General features: G+C 28.5%; 2 protein-coding genes across 3 annotated transcripts; both read right to left on the bottom strand.

Moving 5' to 3' along the window:
• Window positions 1–4033: 4033 nt before the first annotated feature.
• Window positions 4034–7870, bottom strand: LOC108339270 (dihydroflavonol 4-reductase). The gene is made up of 6 exons (XM_017576409.2): window positions 7831–7870; window positions 7203–7445; window positions 5348–5515; window positions 5013–5230; window positions 4776–4935; window positions 4034–4500 (listed from the first exon to the last, which is right to left on the bottom strand). The coding sequence occupies exons 1-6, from the start codon at window positions 7868–7870 to the stop codon at window positions 4139–4141; spliced, it is 1191 nt and encodes a 396-aa protein (XP_017431898.1). The 3' UTR covers window positions 4034–4138.
• A 9496-nt stretch (window positions 7871–17366) lies between these two features.
• LOC108338922 (calcium/calmodulin-regulated receptor-like kinase 1) lies at window positions 17367–22191 on the bottom strand. 2 transcript variants are annotated; one of them, XM_017575996.2, is made up of 9 exons: window positions 22090–22191; window positions 21615–21991; window positions 20604–20976; window positions 19944–20097; window positions 19565–19694; window positions 19350–19435; window positions 19203–19274; window positions 18640–18840; window positions 17367–17831 (listed from the first exon to the last, which is right to left on the bottom strand). In XM_017575996.2, the coding sequence occupies exons 3-9, from the start codon at window positions 20918–20920 to the stop codon at window positions 17496–17498; spliced, it is 1296 nt and encodes a 431-aa protein (XP_017431485.1). In that variant the 5' UTR covers window positions 20921–20976; window positions 21615–21991; window positions 22090–22191; the 3' UTR covers window positions 17367–17495. The 2 variants fall into 2 exon arrangements, with proteins under 2 accessions (XP_017431485.1, XP_052734402.1); XM_052878442.1 differs by lacking the exons at window positions 21615–21991; window positions 22090–22191 and adding an exon at window positions 21071–21580.
• Between the last annotated feature and the right edge of the window lie 993 nt (window positions 22192–23184).

The raw sequence follows: 23184 nt of genomic DNA, 5'->3' as shown, positions 1-23184 counted from the left end.
GTCGGTGTTACATTAATTGAAAGTCTAAAGAACAGAGCCATTTAAATTGGTAATAACCTAGAAAACCTACTAACCAATTAAATACTTCATAGGCTGATTGAAAAATGCAAGAACCCTAGTTCCATTTGGTTTAATTTAATGCAACCAAAATGTTAGATTCCACAAGTGCCCACTAAAAACTTTTGGTTTGGATTATATTTCTAATAATTAACAAATATATTAAAGATAATAAACTATTATTTTCTGGTTTATCTTCATAAAATAAGTAGCTAATTGTGTATAAAATAATAGTTTATTTATAAAATAATTAAGGTAAATAGTTACATATTTTATTTTACATCCTTAATCATTAAAATGATCCAATCCATATATAAATCTTGTGTGGGAGTGTTGTGGTTGACTTTTGTTAACCTTTTATTTGAGTTAAACAAGTTGTGTTCCTCAAAATGAGAAGCTCCAACCTAGTACATAAATGGCAAATTGTTCATTTTGTATTTAATGTAACACCAAATAAATGGCATGTGGTCATGGTTTTGGTTCTAGCTGGGAGAGAAGTGATTCTAAACTTAAGGACAAACATAAAGTTGATTTTTAAAGTGAGATATTCAGAGATGAGGTCTATGTTTTGTCTGTTCTTCACTTTGTGCTTTGAAGGTTTTTTATTAATATTTAATGGCCATTTTTGTCAGTTATGCAACCTTGAAGTTTATTGCATCATAATGTGAACAGTAACAGTTTAAGATAAGGTCTGGACCCATATGTCATAACACAAAGACAGGTCTCTTTCTGATGTCTCTTTTTACAGGAATATATAAAATTATCAGATGACAATTACATGTCAAATTTGGAAATTTGGAAATTTGTTTGGAAATAATATTTTTTAAAATAAAATTATCTAATAAACCCACGTCCATGTATTTTTCTAAAGAATTAAGTTCCTGAAACAATGTAAGTTTTAGTTTTTCACTAGTTTTCCATTTTTTTTTCTAAAATTATAAAATGAATAATTTAATAAATGATAATAAAAAAATAAATTAAATCTTTAGTTTTCTTAGCTTTTAAATATTGAATTAAATTAAAATGATTTTAATAATAAAATAAAAAAATTTAATATATGGAACTACTTAATGGTATTTAAAAAAATATTATTTTAAAATAAAAATGTAAAAGCAATTTGTAATAAAATTATTGAATATTTAAATAAAATTTTCCGAGTAGTTCTAAAAATATAAAAATGTACTAATAAAAGAATATATTATTAATTGAAAATTTAAGAAACAATGTCATATGATAAAAATAAAAAATATGTTTGACAAGTAAGTACACGAATATTAATTTAAAATTAATTAATATATTTTGTATTAATGATTATTAATATAAATTTAAAAATTAAGTTAACGAAGGATTAATAATATAATTTATGAATTTGAGTTTATCATGTTAATGTTCATGTTATTATTATCATAAATATAAATATATATATATATATATATATATATATATATATATATATATATATATATATATATATATATTGGATTAATAAATAAAGATTTAAGTAGTATGCAAGTAATATCATAAATATAAAACTTATGTTTAAAAGTTGAAATAAATTGTATGTATTATAACAAGTAGTAAATTTAATTTCAAGATGAATACTACTAAGATTTACAAAACTGTACATTTAATTATCTGAACATGTTATTAAAATATTATATAAGTGAGTATCATATAAATAATGTTACTTTTAACTTTTATTAATAATCATTAATATAAATAATATTAATTCATTTATAATTAATATTTATTTATTCTTCAAAATCATCTTTCATATTTATCACATGAAATTATTTATATTATTCTTATCTCTTAATTTAGGAAAATATTACTATTTTTATTAATATATTTTTAAAACTACTATAATTAATGTATTTAAACATTTATTAATTTAATTTTAATATATGTTAGTTAAATTTCATGTTAAGTTGTTTTAGTTTGGTATTTAAATTGCTCTTGATTTTGTTCATTATTTAAAAACCTAATAACCAAATAAAAATACAAATACAAATTATTTACTTTTATTAGTACTGATTTATATTTTTTGTTAATTTTTATAAAAAATGGAAAACTTGGTCAGAATTTGATTTCCGACATGGAAAAATTAAATTCTTACCACAAAGAGTAAAATGCTTTAATTTAGTAACTAGAATAAGCCTGAATTTAGTTAGGTGATATTTGAGAAAAAAAAAAGATATTTAAGAAAATAATTTCTCAAAGTTGGCAAGATGAACATTATTTTAGAAATTTGGTAAGATTATTTTCTTCTCCTCCTTAATATCACAATATTTTAATCCCATTAAAGGTATTCACAACTAAGTCATGTAGAAACAAATGTTTGATAGAGTAAATTTATTGATCACTTGAAAAGGGCATGAGTCCTCGGAGGTTGTACCTTAGTGTGGGTTGGTAGTGTCACTTAATTACTGTAACATCTGTACAGCTTTCATTTCTCATGGCACATGCACCTCATAAATGTCTCTACTAACCCTCGTTACTTTGGAATGGAGGTCATTCAATGAAACTCCTCCTATTTCAAATTTTGAAGTCTAGCATGCTTTGATAAGATTCAATTTGCAAAATGACCTAGCTTTGTGTTGTTGACTTACAATAAGAGCACAGAAACCATCATAATCTGTTTTTGGCTAATTATCTAACAAGTTTATGAACCATTTTAAGGGCTTTCCTCTTTAATGTCTTTAATTTGTCAAGTAGATGTTGATATTTGTTAAAAATTTAAGTGAGTTTAAATTTGATATAGGATGGCAAAAAGGACCAAGTAGTGTCATTCAATCTATTCCAAACTAATCCATGGTTAGTCAAGTTTGACAGTTCAGTAAATAGTCAGTAGCTTGACTTCATTACACTAACACAGTTTTATCTTTAGATTAATTCGACTTATCTTTTTTTCTTTTTGATTTTGTCATTGTTTATGTTGAATTGAGTAATCCCGATTGTTTTTGGTAGCCCAACACTCTAGTATTAGTATGACATCAGCTCATTTTCAACTCGTTTTCATGTAAAAAATAAAAAAGAATTAGTTTTTTTTTTACATGATAGAAAGAAAAATAAGTAAACAAGTAGACTAGCTTGCTAGTCCAACAACTTGAGTTATAAAGTACAATCCATTTTCAATTGACAGGCCAGCCCGACCTGACCTGTTTTTAGTAGGTCAATATCGAGTCAGGTTTGACTCGTTTTGTTACTCCTAATTTCATATTAAATAAAAATTAAAAAAAATTAAACATCTTAATATGGTTGAAGAACTATAAATTCATTGTTTTCAAATTTTTGGTTAGATGTATTGTCAATTATTTTGCCTAACTTGAACTCGTATCTTATTGATTATTATATCTTTATAATAAATTAATAATATGATAATTCTACAATTAAAAAAATAAGATGTTGTTAGGGCTTTACTTGAAAATTATATTAAAATTGTGTATTTTAATTAAAAAATATCTTACTCATAAATTTATATAAAATATTGGTTTACATGTACCTAAAATTATATTAAAACAATGAAAGGGTAAGAGGTGGTTACCAAATAGCTCAACCTCACCAAAAATGGCAAATAGTTTTGATATTACTAGACTTTGACCTTACTAACCTTTCTTACTACGATTACCCCTTTGGCTACGACTAGTTCTTAACGAATTTTTCTTCTTGTAAATGACTTTGGTCCCAATCTAGACCAAAGACCTATTCAGCAGGTTTGCCTCTATCAACCTCTTGTCTTGCCTTCATTCACTCTACAAACTCAAAATAAGGAGTAGCCACTATTGAAGTAGTTGATTGAGATTAAGACATAACTTTAAGTTCTTGGTGTTTTTCAACTCATCACAATCTTGGTCTAATTAGTTGTCATATATATCATGCTTGAAAGTTTTGGTGTCTGGCCTCTATTTCACTGATAATTAATGATGGCTAAGAAATGTTGTAGCCATTATGGTAAGAGAAAATAACATGCCCAAAATTCAAGGAAGTTGTTGGTTTGGAAGAGGAGTACATCATCTATTTGTGTGACAAACACCAAACTTGAGTTTTTCAAATCATGTTTAATGGTATGAAAAACTGCAACCTAAACAGGAGGTAAATAACTGTAGTCTAAGCAACATGTAACTGTTTGATAAATTATATCTTCAAGGCCATGCTTGTAGCTAAACCCCAAATCTTCTAGCTTCTTTGATGAGATGTCAGAGAGAACTTTGTCATAAACTTTTTCAACCTTCATGCAGATGTTAGAACATGAATACACTCTGGAAATAAGAGTGGTTAAGTTAGACAATGTACAACTTTGGCTGCTGCATATGTATCTCCCTTCTGCTTTGGCATGCTCCATCAGGAACATGTGAGCCCTGCATATATCTTCAATGTGAACTAAAGCTATTGATCCCATTCTTGCATTTACAGCAGATAATATTTTGAAATACTCAGTTTCACCTACATTTATGATCAATAGAGTCAAGTGATAATAACTCAAATATTTCTTTTATGTAGAATTTTGTGTACAATCTAATGTTGGATTGTTTGTACTTCATGATGCAGATAGAAGCACAGAACAGAGGTACATTTTCTTTGAAGAACTTGTCATAAAAGATGCTTAAGTTCACAAATGCAGGAATTGAATGAAAGTTATTGAAATAGATATTAATTTTAGTACTTAAGGACATTTTTTCTGTTAGGCATACCTACAGTACTTTCTCATTAAAAATCACCTGTTAAAGGGGACAATAGAACTTTAACACTTTTTGGTACACTAGCAGTGAAGAATGGGCCTGCAACAGTGCTTGTGATTATTGACACAAGATCAATGCCATTATCTTTTGCAAATTGAAATGCTGCATCTTCTGTGAGAAGCTTTGAAAGTGCATAAACCTGTCACCATAGAGAAAGTTCTTAAGGAATGGAACCAATCTGGTGTAAATTACAAGTGAAAAAACATCACTTATTACCCATCCACTTGCTTGAGTATTCAACACATTTTTTGGTTGGATTTGGCAAGATTCATCCACCATTGGTTTCCAATTTCCATTGCTATCTCTGGCAGTGACTGTACTAATGGAAGATGTGAAGACAACCCTTTTCACAGAATTGGATTTCAAACAAGACTTGAGAAGGTTTATGGTTCCTTTGATAGCAGGGTCAATTATGTTTTCTTGAACAAAAACCTCTGCAAGTTCAATTCAAAGAATATTTATCTGTTACCATTATAGAAAGTTCAGAAGTGAAAAGTTTTTGTGGTGTATGTCAGGTTCTAACAAAAAGCACTGAACATTCAATGCATTACCATTGTTTTCTTTCTCACTAACATTGAATTCCATTGAGGCAGCAACATGGAACACACCAACACACCCTTTTACAGCCTCATCGAAGCTTCCTTCTTCATTCAAATCCGCTTTGAAAAATCTCAATTGGTCACCACCCTTCCACAGAGACAGAAGATGCAATGACTTTGCTTTTACATAGCCACAAGAAAGTGAAGAATGAGTCATAAATAATTAAAATATAGAAATATTTGTAATCAACAAAATCAAGCATATAATAAGACATAATTTGATTTTGAGTTTCATTAGCCCATCAGATACTACAAAATTTGTTGATCCTGAATGTCTGTTATTTTTACCCTTTTATGTTTTCCTCTATAAATAGAATGTCCTTTGCATAAAAATATAATTTTTTTATTAAAGAAATCATCTCTTTATATGATAGGAAAATGAAACATCTTATTAGTATAAATCACAATATAAGTTTGAGTTATAATTAATTTTAGATGTATTAAACTTCCTGGATTAATTACTCATTAAGATTGGTATATACAAGATGGTGAGATTTCTATGAACATTTTAGTTTAACAGTAAAATGAAGCATTGGTAATAGACAACTTAATAATGGGTTCTAGGCTAGAGTCTAATAACAGAGTAGTTCAGCAAAAGAGATCAACAATGGGCTTATAGGATACCAGTAAGGAAACTACTTCTTGCACCCTATCATTTTCTTTTTACAACCTATTACTTCCTGAATTTATCTTTCAGAATACAATAGACACTTTTGGAATTTTTTTTTCCGGAATCAGTCACCCCTCCTTTTACGAAAAACATTTTCTGGAATGCTTGATGGGATGGGAGGTAAAATTTGAAAGGGTGCAGAAAACTTTAGTTACCTGTAATAATGATTATTTCTTCCTGCACCTTCATAAATTCTCTTTCTAAATTATATAATTTAAAATTAAAAAATAACTTTTAAATTTTAAATCTAGAAGAAAAAATGAATTCCAAATTATACTATATAGAAATTTTAATATGTAATCCGAAAGTCATCTCTACAGAAAATAAATGGTCTTTTTAAAAATTTGAGGGTTGCAAGTAAAAGCCTCAGCAAAGAGACCAATGCTAAATGGAACAAAAAAAAAGAGCAAAATGTGAAGTAAAAACAAATGTTTTATTTTCAAAATAATGAAAATATTATAAATATCATGAAAAATTAAAAAAAAATTAAAGTCACGCTAATTTATTATATTATTTATTTTATTTTAAAATATTATTACATTAGAGAATACTTATTCAAATGAAAATTTAGTTGTCTCCACTTCCCTTCCAAAATTCAATTCTTACACATACATGTAAATATTTACATAAATAGTTCGAATATAAATTCTTAAAAACACAGAAACACTTAAATTTGAGTAGCTAATTGTTACTCAAAAGTACACATTATATTCTTTCTCCGATGTCCATATCTGACAATGACCTCAGAATTCGACAGAATTCATGTTAAAAGTTTCGAAAAAAGTAACTACTGATTTCTATATAATGATTTTAACGAAATTTTTTGTGCGTTTAAGGAACTTGTTAGCTAAACATTATGGTTGAAAATTTAATGATTTTCATATAACTTCTGTTTAAACCAATAATTTTCTATAATGATATATGATTGCTAGTTTTTCCTATTCTAGTTCAGCTTATCTGCTGAACTTTTTTAGTGTTATTCCTCTGTTTAGGATATGCTAATTTTAATTTTAAAAGGGTTTTTAAAATATTTAAATATTAATATATTTTGAAAATACAATAAATAAATAACATTAAAAATATAATAAAAAATCTAAATTACTCTATTATATTAGTATATTAGAGATGAATACTAACCGGGATCTCTGACAGTGGCATGAACTGTGAAACCCCTTTGAAGAAGAGCTTCCACCAGCCATGAACCAATATACCCTGTGGAACCTGTCACACAGTATTTGCCTCTTTGAAGAACTTCTCCATTCTTCTTCACCAATTCCTCCATTTTCTTACTTTTCAAACTCTTGCAAACTAAGCCAGCATGATCCAACCCTTTTATATATGAAACATGGTAAGAGAAAGTCGTTGATTTATATTCGTTCTCTATTCAATAATATAACCTAATTTTTATAATATCATATACTACATAGTAGGCAAGCACCAAGGACACAAGTAGGCAAGTGCTATAAAATAAATAACACAAAATCATCTTTTTTTTAGTATTACTGATCATTCAAAAAAAAACCTTTTTCTATAACAAACTAAAGTTTTTTTTTTCACTGTCTAAAATTAGTTTCTGTGTATTCTGATTTATCGAAACAAGTGATTTTTTAATTTACATATTAATTAATTTAGTTTATAGAAATGTTAGTTTATGTTGAAAAATATTTAAATGAGTGAGTTGATCATGTTAATTTAAAGATAAAATGAAAAAGAAAATGAAACACATGGTTAAGTTTAACGTTTTCTTACATCAAGTCTTTCTCACTATCAACCTTTTCATCATTAGATGCAGTGGTGTTTTCCATCTGTCAAATAGTCATGTGATTTGATATGTTTCTAGAAGAGGACGAAAGTCTGTTTCAAGTGAGAATGAAGTGATATTAATATATTTCTTTCTTCTTCTTATTATAAAAAAAATTCTTCTGACTGTTATAAATTATTTTAATTTAGTTTTATTTTTTTAAAATTAATGTATTTAGTCTCTTATTTAATTTGATTTTATTATTTTGAATATTCTTCAATTATTATGTTTGCAATTCTTTTCGATGTTAAGTGGTACATAATGAAACAATTTTATCATAAATTATAAAAATTTCATGTATTTAACATAAACACATTCTGAACTTGTAACTACAATTGAATAATTTTTGTTTTTGTTATTATAAATTAGGTTAAATATTACTTTGTTTCTTATTTTCATCAAAATTTATTCAATATGTTATTTTTCTTGTTCAATGAAATTCTAATTTTAATTAATTTCAGTTAATTTAGTTTGTTATGGTAACGATATTTAAATTAGAGGATGAATAATGTATATTACGTGATAATTTGTGATTTTTTTAAATTTTTTAATTTTAAAAAAGTTATTCACTTATCAAATTAACATGTTATTAACGAAGAGAAACAATGCAAAACGTGCCATCACAATACAACTCAAGATAACAAAATACAATAAGAAAGTTCTATAAATTTCATGTATTTAACATAAATTTGTCAATCACACAAGAAATGTATTAGAAAGTTCTAGCCGTTACAGGAAAAGAAAATTCAAGAACTCTATAGCGGATTTCTGAACTTCACAACTTTTCTATAAAGAAAAAAAAATACAATAAATATAGTTTTATTCATAAAATTGAAAACAACATCAATAGTATTAATATTATTATTTGTTATTATTATTGTTATTATTAATATATATCAGTAGACTTTATAAGGAAAAATACGACAATAGTAGAAGAGAACTAAATCTGGAAAGAAGGGGAAATGAGATTCTTCTTAATTCATTTTCATATTTGGTGGAAAGAAACAGCGTGACGAAACTGAATTTCTAAATCTAGTGACAGAATAGAGGTTTATAATTAATATTTTAGTGTATGTTGGGTTTATAAACATATGTTATAACTGAAAAAAAGGTAGAAAATGAATTGTATCTGAATTGAAAAAGTTTGATTTACATATGCATTATCTAGGTGGATGCGCATGACTTTAGCAACGCTGATCCATTAATTATGGCACATAGGAATATTATTCCCCTTTTAAGGTTTATATCTGAAAACAAATGTAGAAAATGTTCAAAGCACCATGATAGTTCACAATATTTTCTTTTACTACCATCTAATGAATATTACTATTTTATTTTCAAATTTTGTTTACATTTATTTTTATTTATTAAATATAATAGTTTATTATAAAAAAATTTATAAATTGGAAGTAATATGGTTGTGAAATGATAAATTTTTCATGTTCAAATCCATATTGTTGGATACCATTGATATGTAAATTTTTATCTTATGGTGGGGAGGGGAAGTATGTATAATTATAATAATTAACGGCATGTTGCTAACCCAATGATTACGTTAATATGGATTTTTGCCAAATAAATTATTTATGTATGTATGTTTACCACGTTGTGTTAGATAACTATTATTTATATTGAGAATTTGATGTATAATAGAATATTATAAGAATGTTAACGTAATAATGATCTTAATGATAATAATAAAATGACGATGCTAAGAAAAAACAATATAATATCTTCTAATTTAATTCTTTTTCTAGAAAAAAAATACATCACATTAGTAAAATGTTTTATTGGTACACTAAATATAACATCCCAAAATATATCATTAAACTATATAATAGTCATCACAGATTTAATATAATAGATCAATTAAACACAAGATTATAAAGTACAATTTACAGTTATCCAAAATAACAATAACTTAAACTTTATATACCAGATAACTAAACAAAACTATATACATGTAGTTGATTTACAAAAAACTAAACATCAGACATCCCTTTATCTAGAGCCTACTCCACAGATACCTCGTCGTCTCTGCTCACACCCATCGGATGATCATAGCTAAAAGAAGAAACACAGAAACATACAAACAATACACAAATAAAAGGGTAAGCTAGATACAAAATAAGTCATATAACATTTAGAACATAGCATACATGAATCACATATAACATACATCAACCTAAACATCTTAACATGCAAGGAACAAGACTAACTATCCAGATTTAGAATGAATGTCGAGTTATGGCGGGTTGTGCACTTGTGGTAGCCTTTCTTGCTTTGCAAAATCATTGCCAACGAGTTTCACTCTACCACACTCACAAGGTCAATTTGTACCGAGTCTTAAGCCATACTGGAAGTACCTAGACTAAGACCTCTTGCTACTCTCACCACATGTGTCAATCTTCTATACTTGAGAATGAATGACCATTAGAGTGTTAAGATAACTCTTAACACTGAGCTCCCTCCATTCATACTAATAATACTTGAAACCAATACCAAGAAGTCCTACCTTGGAACTCATTTTCACAACTTTGAAACCCTTGATATCACTTCACATTCATATAGTGTACCAATACATGAAACCATTAATCATACATTAAAGAACCAGAAACAACCTTACAAGTCATTAGAAATCACATGAAATCATTCCATATACATCAATACATAAGAAACAATCCAAGAAGAGTCACTAAACAACACAAAAATCCATTTAAACTCATACTTACAAAAGTAGTGCTCAGCCCTAGAAACTACTGCTCAGCGCTACAACCACTGGAAACCTGGCGCTCAGCCCTAGAAACCTGGCACTAAGCTCCAACGACACTGGAAAGTGATGCTTAAGCACCATGACAAAGGTGTTCAACGCCATATCAGAACTTGAAACTCTACTTCTATGACTTTGGGCACTTCCTACACCACTTCAACTAATCCCGAAGACCCTCTAAACACTGAGAAACCCCAAAAAACACATCTCTAACTCTATTTGACCACTTGAAACCAAAAGCACTTCTCTAAGCTGCCCAAACTCCTTTATACTTCTTTTAACACCAATTTCAGCAAACTAACAACACAAACAAGTCATAATACACTAGATAACATACCCTAACACCTTAGTTTACTCCAAACCTTTCTGTTTCAATTTTTCACAAGTTAAACCTCAAAGTTGAACTAAAATGTGCTAAGGAACTCACCCAATTATGCAATTATCGCTTCCACACCAAATTTTACTGATTTAAATGCCTAAACAAGTCATAATTTGTCTAATAACAAACTCTCAACTTCCCAAAACAGTCCACACCCTTACTTCAAAATCTTGCAACTTAAAACTCCAAATTTACACTTAAAATCCTCCAAAACACCAATAATGAACTACCTCTTTGTCCTAGATCAATTTTAAACAATTTCACACTTCTAAAAAGTCTCAAATGACTACATAACAGACCTAGAATAATTGTTTCCTCACCCCAACACCTACCTCTCAAAATCACCTATTAAAACTCCCTTTTAGACTTAAAAACCCAAAGATTTGATCATCATCCAAATACTTTGCATTCAATTTCAAACATCAATACAACTTCATCTTACACAGTTCATGACAACATTGATATTCATATTTCAGCACATTAGAATTAGATCATCCAATACTTAAACATACACATTTAATTAAACCAAAATAGCACAAATACTAAAAATTAGTACTCAATCAAGCTAATACACATACAACCCCTAAAAATTACATGACAATTAAAGTTAAAGATTAAGTTCTAGCTTCCCTTTATCTTACGTCGAAGATACACAGCTCTAAGAACACACCTCTTTTACTTATCGTACAAGAAACTTCTAGAAACACCTACAAATCACCAAATTATGATAGAAAGGAGTCTTTAAGACTACAGATCGACAAAGAACCAAGAATAGAGTATAAATGACACATGCAAAGAGTTTCCTAAGCATGATCATAAATAGAGAACAAAAGGAAAAGGAAGTAGAAACTTACTTGTGTTTAAAACAAGAACTGATTGGTTAAAAATGGAGGTCAGTTGTGGTCTCATAGGAACTTCCTGATCGTCAAATAGATGATCGAGGAGTAAGATTTCTTAGAGAAAATGAAGAGAGAACTAAGAGGAATAGTTTTAGAGAGATGATTTGTGTTTTATGTAATGAGACGAGTTTAACAAATTCTATTTATATTTGTAAATTATTTTAATTTTAAAATACTCAATTTCATTATTTTAAAACATCCATGAACTCTAATACTCTATTTTCTAGGTTCTCACACCAAAAAATTAAATATTTATGATAAAAAATAAGTATGAGAATTAAATTATTCTAATATATAATTAATTGTATATACTCAATTATTATTACTTTTTTACGGATCAAATAAGTTTTTTTATTTAATTGTAAGTATAACAAATTTTAGCTATTTTTTAAGCATGTAATAATTTTTTTTTCTTAAACAATTTACTTAGTGTAAAAATTTAACTTTATAGCTTAAGATATTTTTTCAAGACATTAATGTCTTGAATTTAATGTTTTTCACAAATATTAAAAATGTTCAAGAAGAGTCATCCTAAGAAAAAAATATAAATTTAAATATAATTATTGCTCCAAACATTTTTTTTTATTTTAAAAACTTATTTTTTTAAACATATTTAAAAGTATTTGATAACAACTCTTGAATAAACCAAAAGATGAAAAAGAAAAAATGTATTTTACATTTTTTATTTTAAAATCAAATATTAAATTTAAAATATTTTGAATAGAAATGTGTAAGACCCTACAAAATAGAGTATTAGAGGTAGTAGAATGTTTTAAATAATGATACTCCATTATTTAATTTCAAAAATATCAACACTATAAATTGATTTTTCTGATAAGGAGTTTCATGATCTAAGAAGTTTACTCTAAAACTTTTTTCTTAAAAATTTCATTATCCAATCTTATATGCTTCACTCATTTAAATTCGTCAATAATGAGTCCTAAAGTACATCTCAAAACGCGTCAAACAAGCCTTTTATATTTGCTTCTTTTATAAGCCTCACTCATTTCAAACGACGCCTTTATCTTATTATGTTGGAGGACAATGGCGTTGTGGATAGCATACCAACATGAACATAGGTCTCTGATACTGGTGCTCAATACTTTCTTCAGGCTCTAGTGCACAAACTCAACCTTGATACAAACGACATTAATAATAGCATAATACATATAACATAAATAAGTAAAAAAATAACAATAACAATTAACTGTTTGTTGTTGTGTTTCCTAGATGCATAACTTTGTTCATCCACGCCTTAACTAAGTATGCCTTACAAGGAATGATCCAAGTGTGATTGACTTATTCAAAGAACAAAAGCCATGAAGTAGAAACATAATGAAGGTGGTCAACATAAGCACTAAACATGGACTCCTCCTCATAGTCCGTCACATTTTCCCATGCTTCCATCAACATATCTCATGCCTCAATAAAATCTACTAACATTTTGCATTTGGCTTTCATATTTTTCAAAATGTGGAAGCCACATAGCATCAAATAAGACTCGAGGAATAAATTGGTAATGACATTCATCAAAGAAAGGTCTCTATCAATAATAATCACATGTGGTTCGCCCTTAGATGTATAAATAAACCTCTAAACCTTTTCATTGTCCAAGTGAAATTATTTTGGCGTTCACTTGATAACTATGCAAAGGCGGGTGAGAAGGTCAACCTTGTAGATGTGACATCAACTATCTCAAGCAATGGGAGTCAATATGTATTTGTCTTATATGAGGTATTCATCAAGAAAACAATATTAAATACATTCAACAAGTTCACTACATCATGATGTGTCCACCAAAGGTCACTTACCACCTCATAATCATTCACACATCTACTTCATTAGATCTATTTATCTTGATCTAACATCATCATCAGTTGTTGCATTTCAATAATGACTGTTCAAAAACATTTAACTTGCCAGCAAAAGGATGACCAATTAAAGTCTCAGCCAGTTCATGGTTGTGATATCTGCATATTACTTTTAACACATAAACATTTCCATTAGAATAGGGTTTATCCCCCAACTTAAAGGGACACTTTCTTGTGTCAGATACACTCGGCTAAAAGTCATGTTTATACTTCCTGTACTTCACATTCCTTTTCACAAACTAACAACACAAACCTTTTTCTTCCAGATTCACTAGTTGTTGTGTCAGATCTTATAATAACCACAATAAATCCAATTTCTTGAACCCATTCAATTAATTCATCGCGTAAGGGAAATATTTTATTCTTTGAAAAATTATTTGTATTTTCCCTTAGCCACTTCATTTATAAAAAAAGAAAATTCGGACATAAAGCTCAAATTTATTTATGAATGCATCAAATCAAATGGATAATTGTTCATCTTAAAATATTACACCTAAAAATAATAATCACCTACATGATAAACATGTTGGTTACTCCATAACTCACTAAATACTAATAATAATATCAATACTAATAATAATAAATTGTGACAATATTAAAATTTAAATAACAAATAAACTAAATCAAAATAGAAAAAAAAAATAATCAAACCTCGAAATCCGTTAATTCCTTAACCAACTTTTGAAAATTAGTGATGTCTTAACCGACTTTTGAAAGTTGTTAAAGAGCATTACAAATTTAAAAATCCTTATATTCTTAATCGATTTTTGAAAGCCGATTAAAGAATTAACATATTTTGAAATCTGTTAAATCCTTAACCGGTCTTCGAAAATCAGTTAAGGAATCACTAACTTTCGAAAGTCGATTAAGAAATTTATAGTTTTAAAAATCCGTTAATTCCTTAATCGACTTTTAGGGTGTGTTCACTTTAGAAGATTGATTTGGGGAAGAGTGGGTGGATGAATTTGAAGGGATTTAAGAGTGATTGATTGTTGTTTGCTTGAGTAGATTTGGAGGTGAGTGAGAGTGGATTTGGAGGTAAAGTTTATGAAAATTAGTGTAGTATTTGACCAATATGACAGATAAAAAAATTGTTTAATTAGTAGAAATTAAAGATTACCAAAATACCCTTAATAGTAAAAGTAATATAAAATTGTAATTGTTAATATTATATATAATTGTAAAAATTATTATGAGAAGATAAAAAATAAAAATTGATTTTTAACATGAAAAAAAATTGTATTATTATTATTTTATTATTATAATAATAATTATTATGTTTATTATTATTATTATGTTTATTATTTTAATTTTCTACAATTATTATGATTAACTCACTATGAAATAAAATGAAAACAATAATTGAAAGTGACTCTAACCTCATCTCATATATGAATGAACGGTATTTAAGTAGTGCTGAAAAATACATTAATTTATAAAGTATGACTTAATTAACAAAAAGTTTGTTTTTATAAAGATTTTACTTTTATATATAAAAAAATTAATTTGATAATTACTTTTTCATCACGTGCTTACTTGGATGTTACTGCTAGAGGCATTCATAAGCTGCAATTGGATGAGTGCCAACTGAATCCATAAAGCAGGGATAATATGGGATAACATGAACATTTGATCATAAATCATTTCAAATTCGCACATATCTAAAAATTTACTTATCTCGCTTCTCTTCGATTTCAATCGCTCGCTAATCATTTCAAATAAACATGAAATCAGTTTAAAATCCGTCCTCACAAATTCATATTAACAATACAATACCTAAAAATGAATACAACCTTAAAAACCGATAAAATTTTAACTAATATTCAAAAGTCGTTAAAGAGTTTTACCATAAGTATTATCTAAACCTCGCACCTCCTGCACAACCTCACACTTCACTCACAAACAACACCAAATGTCACCATGAGGGTCATACCATAATAGAAGAACATCACAAGGACCACACAATGAAAGAGGAGCAGGACAATCACCAAATTAACGAGACCACTTATACGAATAAATGATCACGAATGCGAATAAGAAGAACAAGAAAACAAAATGAAGAATGAAGGAGAAAAGTGAATGTTTGATGGAGGGTGCATGTAATATAGAAACATCATTTAATTGAATTGGTAAAGATTGGTGAAAATTTACTACCGTAACATTTAATTAGTTTTGTCTTTTTTATTTAATTTGGAGGGTATAACAGACCTTTTAAAAATGCAGGAAAAAAGTGATGAGGTGCATGGAGAAGCAATCCATTTCTCATACCATTCTTTTGAGTCTTCCACATGACTCAATGGCGAACAATGAAGATATTTTTTTATTTATTTAATGACTTAATAAAAACATAAGAAAAAAAATTCAATACATATTTATCAATTTATATTAATCTTATACGAGACTAAATAAAAAATAATTGAGAGATTAACATATAAAACACATTTCAATTTTAGTTTCGTATGCTTTTTTTCTTTATTCTATGACTTATTACTATACAATATTATTTTTCAAACAATTTTTATGATGTAAAATTAACAGTATAAATTATTATAAAAAAACTAAAAAAAATTAACATAATATCAAATTCATATATTTAAGTATTAATTACTGATGCCGTTTACAAAAATTTCACTAAACAATTTTTAATTGACTTTTAATGATAATTAAAATGTTATTTCTCATGCATTAAAAAAATAATTTTCCAAAGACGTTTTTTTTTATTTTCCAACCCATTCAACTTCTCTGATTACCACCATTAAAATATTCTCAAATACTAATTTTCTCAAAACCTCCTCTTCTCTTTCAAAACCTTTTTTCATAATGTCACTTCAATATTACTAAAAAGAATAAATATAATACTTTTAATTTCTACAAAAATACTCATTTCCACCTAATTTTTTATTTTTTATTCTTTATTTAATTACTTATTATCACAAATTAATAGAAGATTGAAAATTTTTTTATCATTTAAAATTAATATGATACCTAAATAATTTATAACAAAATTATTTATCAATAATTTATCAATACTTTAATAAATTATTTTTTACATTATCTAATAAAAAATATATTAAGCAAAATAATTAACATAAAATAAATTTCTTTCAAATTTATTAAAAGAAGACTTTGTATTGCACGAGTGTAAACACTGATATATATAAGAGAAATTATGAAATTGCATGGAGTTCCAACCATTATGATATCTGATAGGATTCTAAATTTACTTTGATAATTTCCTTAGGATTATGGAGTCCAGGAAAAATATATGGGGTTGCAAGAAGAAGGCCCCTAGAATCACTAACTCAACCCTCCGACCCAAGCCCATTTTATCATTCCTAACGTGAGTTAAAATAAATAAAATTTTTTTATTTTAATTAGTGAGTATATAGATGACCTTTACATGAATTTAATCATTTTGTTCAAATAATTAATTATATTTCTCCTTATGGTTTTTAAAACAATTGCTATAAATAAATAAACTGATAAATTTAATATAATTTGGGAAAAAATTATCTTTCTCTTCACTTCCATTAGTGAAAGTACTAGTTTACAAATTTGGGTGTATCATTTCTGCAAGACAATGCAAAGAAAAAAAAAAGATGGAACATTAACTCAACCGTATAGAAACCAAATCTACAACCATGTACATGCAAATCCAAAATCAAAAGGTGAAGTTAACTAAAAAAATGAGGTTACGATGAAACAACATTCTACTCATCGTACACCTCTGTCGCAGGATTATCCTTAGATTCTTCTCTCCTGTGGTCAGTGACTGAAATCATGGTCTCTAGCTGGTCAGGATCAATGAAAACTTCATCCGTTGCTGACAAGGAATTCTTGTGATGATTCCCATGGTGCCTTGATTTAAGGATCCTTGTTAACACTTGCACAATGTCCCTCATGGAAGGACGTTTATTTGGTGCACGGTTGATGCATTTGTAAGCTACTGCTGCAACTTCACTCAGTTCCTTCACATGAAAGTTTCCTTGAAGGTGAGAATCCACAATCTCTTCCCACCCAACTTTTCCCTCGATGTTCATTGCTGCCTAATCATCCATCAATCACATTGGTTAGCCCACAAAATGAATATGCATGATGTTTTCTTTCTTTACCATGACACTTTCATTCAACCAAGATTTGACGTTTTCATCAGACAGAGTCATCCAGTGGCCATTCTTGAATGGAAGTTTTCTCTTATAATGTGTGTTTAATGCATATCTTATTAGGTAGATTATTGAAGTTAAATTTCAATTCCAACAGTAAAACAATATTAAAAGCATCTTAAGAACCGTATTGAATTGCCTTGACAAGATTAAATTGTTAGATAATTTAGTATCGAGTTCATAATCTCAATGGATCTTCATGAAATTATGATCTCATCCAATCAATCTGATGTAACATGTATTCAAAATTTTAATTTACAGAAAAAAAGAAACTAATAACATTTTTAGTTCATCACAAGCGATCAAGAGGGACCATGATGATTCCTAACCACCTAATAGTTTCTTCTTAACAAACTCTAATTATTGAATTAGAAAGTGAAAATATTTATTATAACAAAAATAAAAAATCATATATAAATTAGACACACCAATATCTTTAACCAATATATTGATGTGACCCTAATAGATTTCTTCAAAAATTGCAGCCTAATTTTGAATGTTATCTTTACATACATATATAAGGACTTAAGCACAAGAAGAGAACCTAATCATTAGAGAGAAGAAACTCTCAAAATTTAAGTACCACTTTAAGTAACTCATTCTACTACTCCTAAGAATATACCTATGATTATGATTGTAACCACTAACAGTTATTCTCAGTGTGCTGTGGAAGGAGAGAAAGAGGTCTTACAAGCTCAACATATTCCATAAGACCCTGCTGAGGATTTCTGCCAGCTATAATTTCAAAGAGCAATACTCCAAAACTGTATACATCACTTTTCTTGGTGAATGTTCCTGAAGATATATATTCAGGGTCAAGATAGCCAAAGGTACCCCTAATGGCTGCATGTTTGTCCACCATCTCTTCTCTTGAAAGTCCAAAATCAGCAACCTGCTTGATTCAACATTAACAATTAAACATTCAGAAGCATCTGACTCTTAAAGAATTTGGATTCTTTGCTGAATTTTTGGTATTGTTCCTATGCTGTGCCTTTAAAATATATCGATTGACATTGATTTTAATGTTTCAAAATATATTAAAAGCTTTTTTAATATACCAACATTAGTGTATTTTGAAGAATCGACACAAGACAACACAAAAAAAAAATGACTAGAGAATCTGGACTCGACTCTTGACAGCAACAACTGACAATGACAAGTTGTAATACTACTGTATAGTGTGTGTATTTCTTGCAATTTACAAGCTACTTTTTTAGTGATAAAGAAGATGGTGGATGAGTAACAAGGACATACCCTGGCTCGCATGGATTGATCCAACAGAATATTGGAAGATTTGATGTCTCTATGGATTACAGGGGGAACTGCCTGAAGTGAGAATACAAACAATTATAGCAATATATAAGTTATAGTTTGATTGGTTCAGATCACATGGAAACTTACCCCATCATGAAGATACTCCAAGCCTTTTGCCACATCTAAAGCTATGTTGACCCTCAAATCCCAGCACAGTGCTTCATTCACATCACCTGAATATAAAGACAAGAAAAGCATATTGTTCAATCTATTATTGCAATCCGTGAACACATTCAGGGACCAAAGTTTGTATAGAAGAACAGTGTACACATGTCATTCAAAAGGTGAGATAGATAACTTACTACCATACAAGTGGGATGCCAAGCTACCATTACTCATGTATACATATACAAGCATATGTTGCCCCTTTTCTGCACAATATCCAACCAAATTCACCAGATTTCTGTGGTGTAACCTTCCCAACAACATGACCTGAGAAAAAGTAGAACATTAAAAGTTGCAATTGGAAATTACCCTGGAGTGAAAAGAAAGGCAGTGCAGAAAATGAATGAATATGATAAGGACTGTAAAACTGCAATATCATCAGTTACTCCAAGAGTCCTTAACTTCATCTAAAAGTAACTGATTATCTGAAGTAGCACAGCAGAAACAACATAAACTTTTCTTATTTATGATATTGATGATGTGGCCAAGTAATGGAAAATGACATTGCCAACCAACCTCTGTGTGAAATTCTTTCTCCCCTTGCTTAGAATTAGTTGCAAGAACTTTAACTGCAACAGTCTCACCAGTAGACATCTGAGCTTTATAAACAGGACCAAATGCACCTTGTCCTATGACTGTTGTAAAATTATGTGTTGCTTTCTGCAAATCCCTGAATTTTAAATAAAACATTCAATAGATAGAATGACAAACATAGTCAAACATTTTTAATTTCACTTGGTTACAATTTGTAGTCACTAAAAATTAAAAATATCCAACAAAACAGTTACTTTTGGCTTATCCTAAAAGACAGATATGATAGGTTAAAACTTATGTTTGCATATGCATTTATGTAGCAGATGCATATCAATCATGAGTCCAAATGTTCATTCCTAAAGCCGAATCAAGCATCTATTTTAGTAAGTACAATGCCTAGTGGTATTAAAACTACGGCTCCAAACTGTTTCAACCTCATAATTGAGACTATTTCTGATTATACTATACAGATCATGATTCAAGAAGCATGCAATGCAAGTTTAAGGGACCATTTTGATATTCCATTATGAGAAAATAAAGAGAAAATTATAGTTCTTAGACTAAAGCAGACTAAAATAGGCTCTTCCCAAAACAAAAAGAAAGGCAAATGAAGGCAAGTTCATATAAGAAACAAACTCTTACTTGTATGCATATTCAGGTAGGCCAGATGCTGGGAGCATGTTACTACTCTTCTTAAACCCTTCAAGCCAGAAGGGAAGGCCATACCTTCCAGACTTTATGGGTGACTCTGGACCTAAGGTTGAGTCTGATAGAATGGTGCAAGAATCAGCACCATGTGCGCGGATTGGAATGGTAGCAGCCCTTCTAGAACTGCTATTGCCTATCTGTGAACGCTTCCGATGATACCTGTGGCAGAAGAATGCAAAAATTGCCAAAACCAGTCCAATAACCACCCCTATGGAAACCCCAATAACTATCCCTATTGACTCCTCTCTCATTTCCTCTTCACTTCTTTGCTATTGTTCCCTGTTGATCTTCCAATCCATCCATAGGTCTGCCAAAAGATACATAAACACACCACAAATCATACTTAATATTTAATAACATAGTAAATGTTAATCTTGAAACTTGATTTGTTAGGCTATTACTCCTGATTTCACTGCCCCCAATAAATTCTTCTCAATACATTGTTGAAAACCACAACACCGAACAAAAACCTAAAAGCTACAGCTTGGCAAAACTGTGTTGAATAACAGAGCAAATTGTAAAAAATACTAAATGAAAGATTTAAGATAACAACCCAGCTTGTAAATCCGAAAGGTCAATTAGTCAAAACCACAGTTATACAGAAATCAAGGAATGGCATCAAAGGCCAAAAAAGGTGAAGCAGCATAAGGGGAAAAAAATACGCAACGCAAATGGAGTTCAATTCAATATTTTCCCCAAGTGAAATATACATATTTTGCTTTTTCTGAATTCTTTCTACAAGAAAAATCTTACTGTGCCAAAAGAGAACACAAGAAAATTTTGAGATTTATGAAAAACGACTCAACTCTTTGATCAAATGACAACGCTAAAACAAAACACCCTTACAAACATTGCCCGACAGATAAAAAACACCGACAGCAGTAACGTTAGGCCAACAAAAACATGTTCTAGAAAAACGCGTACCATGTTGGACCATAAACTCACCAGTTCATACAAGGTGAAAAAACAACAGAGGTAACCCTGAGACAGTCACCGGCTTTATTTAGCACAGAACTCCAAAAACAACAGTGTGGCAGTGAGAAGGATAAAAAAAGTGAAGCAAATGTGAGTGAGAATCCAAGAAGGAAGCTGAGAGAGAAGAATTGAAGAATCTGATGAAGGTGGAGCAGGAGCTGTTGTTACAACAACAAAAGCATAAAGTGCACACACACACGCACTTGCGAGGGATGTTTGAACTTTGAACAAGGTGGACATGTGGGACCCTCACTTTGTTGTAGATTCAAACTTGATCATTTGCTGAAGGACCCTTCTGTTCATTCATTGCTTTTTCTCTCTTCTGCACAGCAATGATTGGTTCCACGCTGTGAACAAACCGCACCGAAATTTTTGTGAGTGTTGTATATGCATGTATGCTTGCAATGCCCACATCATCACGATATCAAGTTTGATTCTTGCTTACTTGTTCTGGACATGATGTATGAAGTTCTGACTTCTGTTTCTTCATATTCATGCCACCTTGATGAGGTAAACTCGTGCCCCTTGGAAATTTTCCAGCGACCAATGCTAAACCTTTTCCAAGCATCTTTCTTCTTTAAAAGCGTCAACGAGTTTAATTAATGATTATCCTTTACGAAAATTCTTATTGGATAAAATGTTTGGTTAAATCATAATATTTCTCTCCATTTTTTTTAAATCAATCGGTCATTTTTAATTACATATTAATTTGATTTTTATTATAAAGTTAAAGAGTATCCCTTCTTTTTATTTTTATTTTTATTTTTTTAAATTATAAAATAAAAATATTATTACGTATTAAATTAATATCGTGTCATATATGGAGTAGTAACACTAATAATGTTTCATGTTATTGTAATGTTAAGTTTCATTATTTTAGTCATAATTTGATTCATATATTTTTATTTTTTTTAAATTTAGTTCCAATATTTTTAAAATAATATAATTTTATTTTTGTAAATTGAAAAGAAATATAGTTTTTGTATACAAATAATTATATTAATATTGATATTTTTATTAAATATTTTTAATAATATTACATTTATTTATATTTCTATTTTACATTAAATTTTATTTAAAATTGTTTTCAAAATTTAATTTTTTTTTAAATTGTTATAAAATTGTTTTAAATTATTTTAAAATTTTCTTTTGAATTTGTAAAATTATTATTTTTAAACTCATTCAAACATTTATATAAAAATGATTGAATTTTACACATTATAAAAATATATAATTATAAAACTTATTGAAGTTTGCATATTTTAAAAGTATATAATTATTTTAAATAATTGAAAGAGTTTATAAGTTTATTTTATTTTATAAAATGTAATCGATAAACAAGTTTAGCTAATTAAAATTAATTTTGAAACTTTTCTATTAAGATTTATTTGTATTAATAGCTTTAAAACAATTTTAAATAAAATTCAATTTTAAAGTATAAATTTAAATAAAAATATTTAATAAAATATTAATTTTAATAAAAATATTAATATAATATTTAGATTTAAACCCTCGGTTGGTCCTCGTATTTATATGGGAA

This window comes from Vigna angularis, chromosome 5 (genome assembly GCF_016808095.1).
Source record: "Vigna angularis cultivar LongXiaoDou No.4 chromosome 5, ASM1680809v1, whole genome shotgun sequence".
In the NCBI taxonomy this organism is placed as follows: domain Eukaryota; kingdom Viridiplantae; phylum Streptophyta; class Magnoliopsida; order Fabales; family Fabaceae; genus Vigna; species Vigna angularis.
The sequence above is the reverse complement of the archived record's forward strand: the minus strand, read 5'-3'. Positions and strand labels throughout refer to the sequence as shown.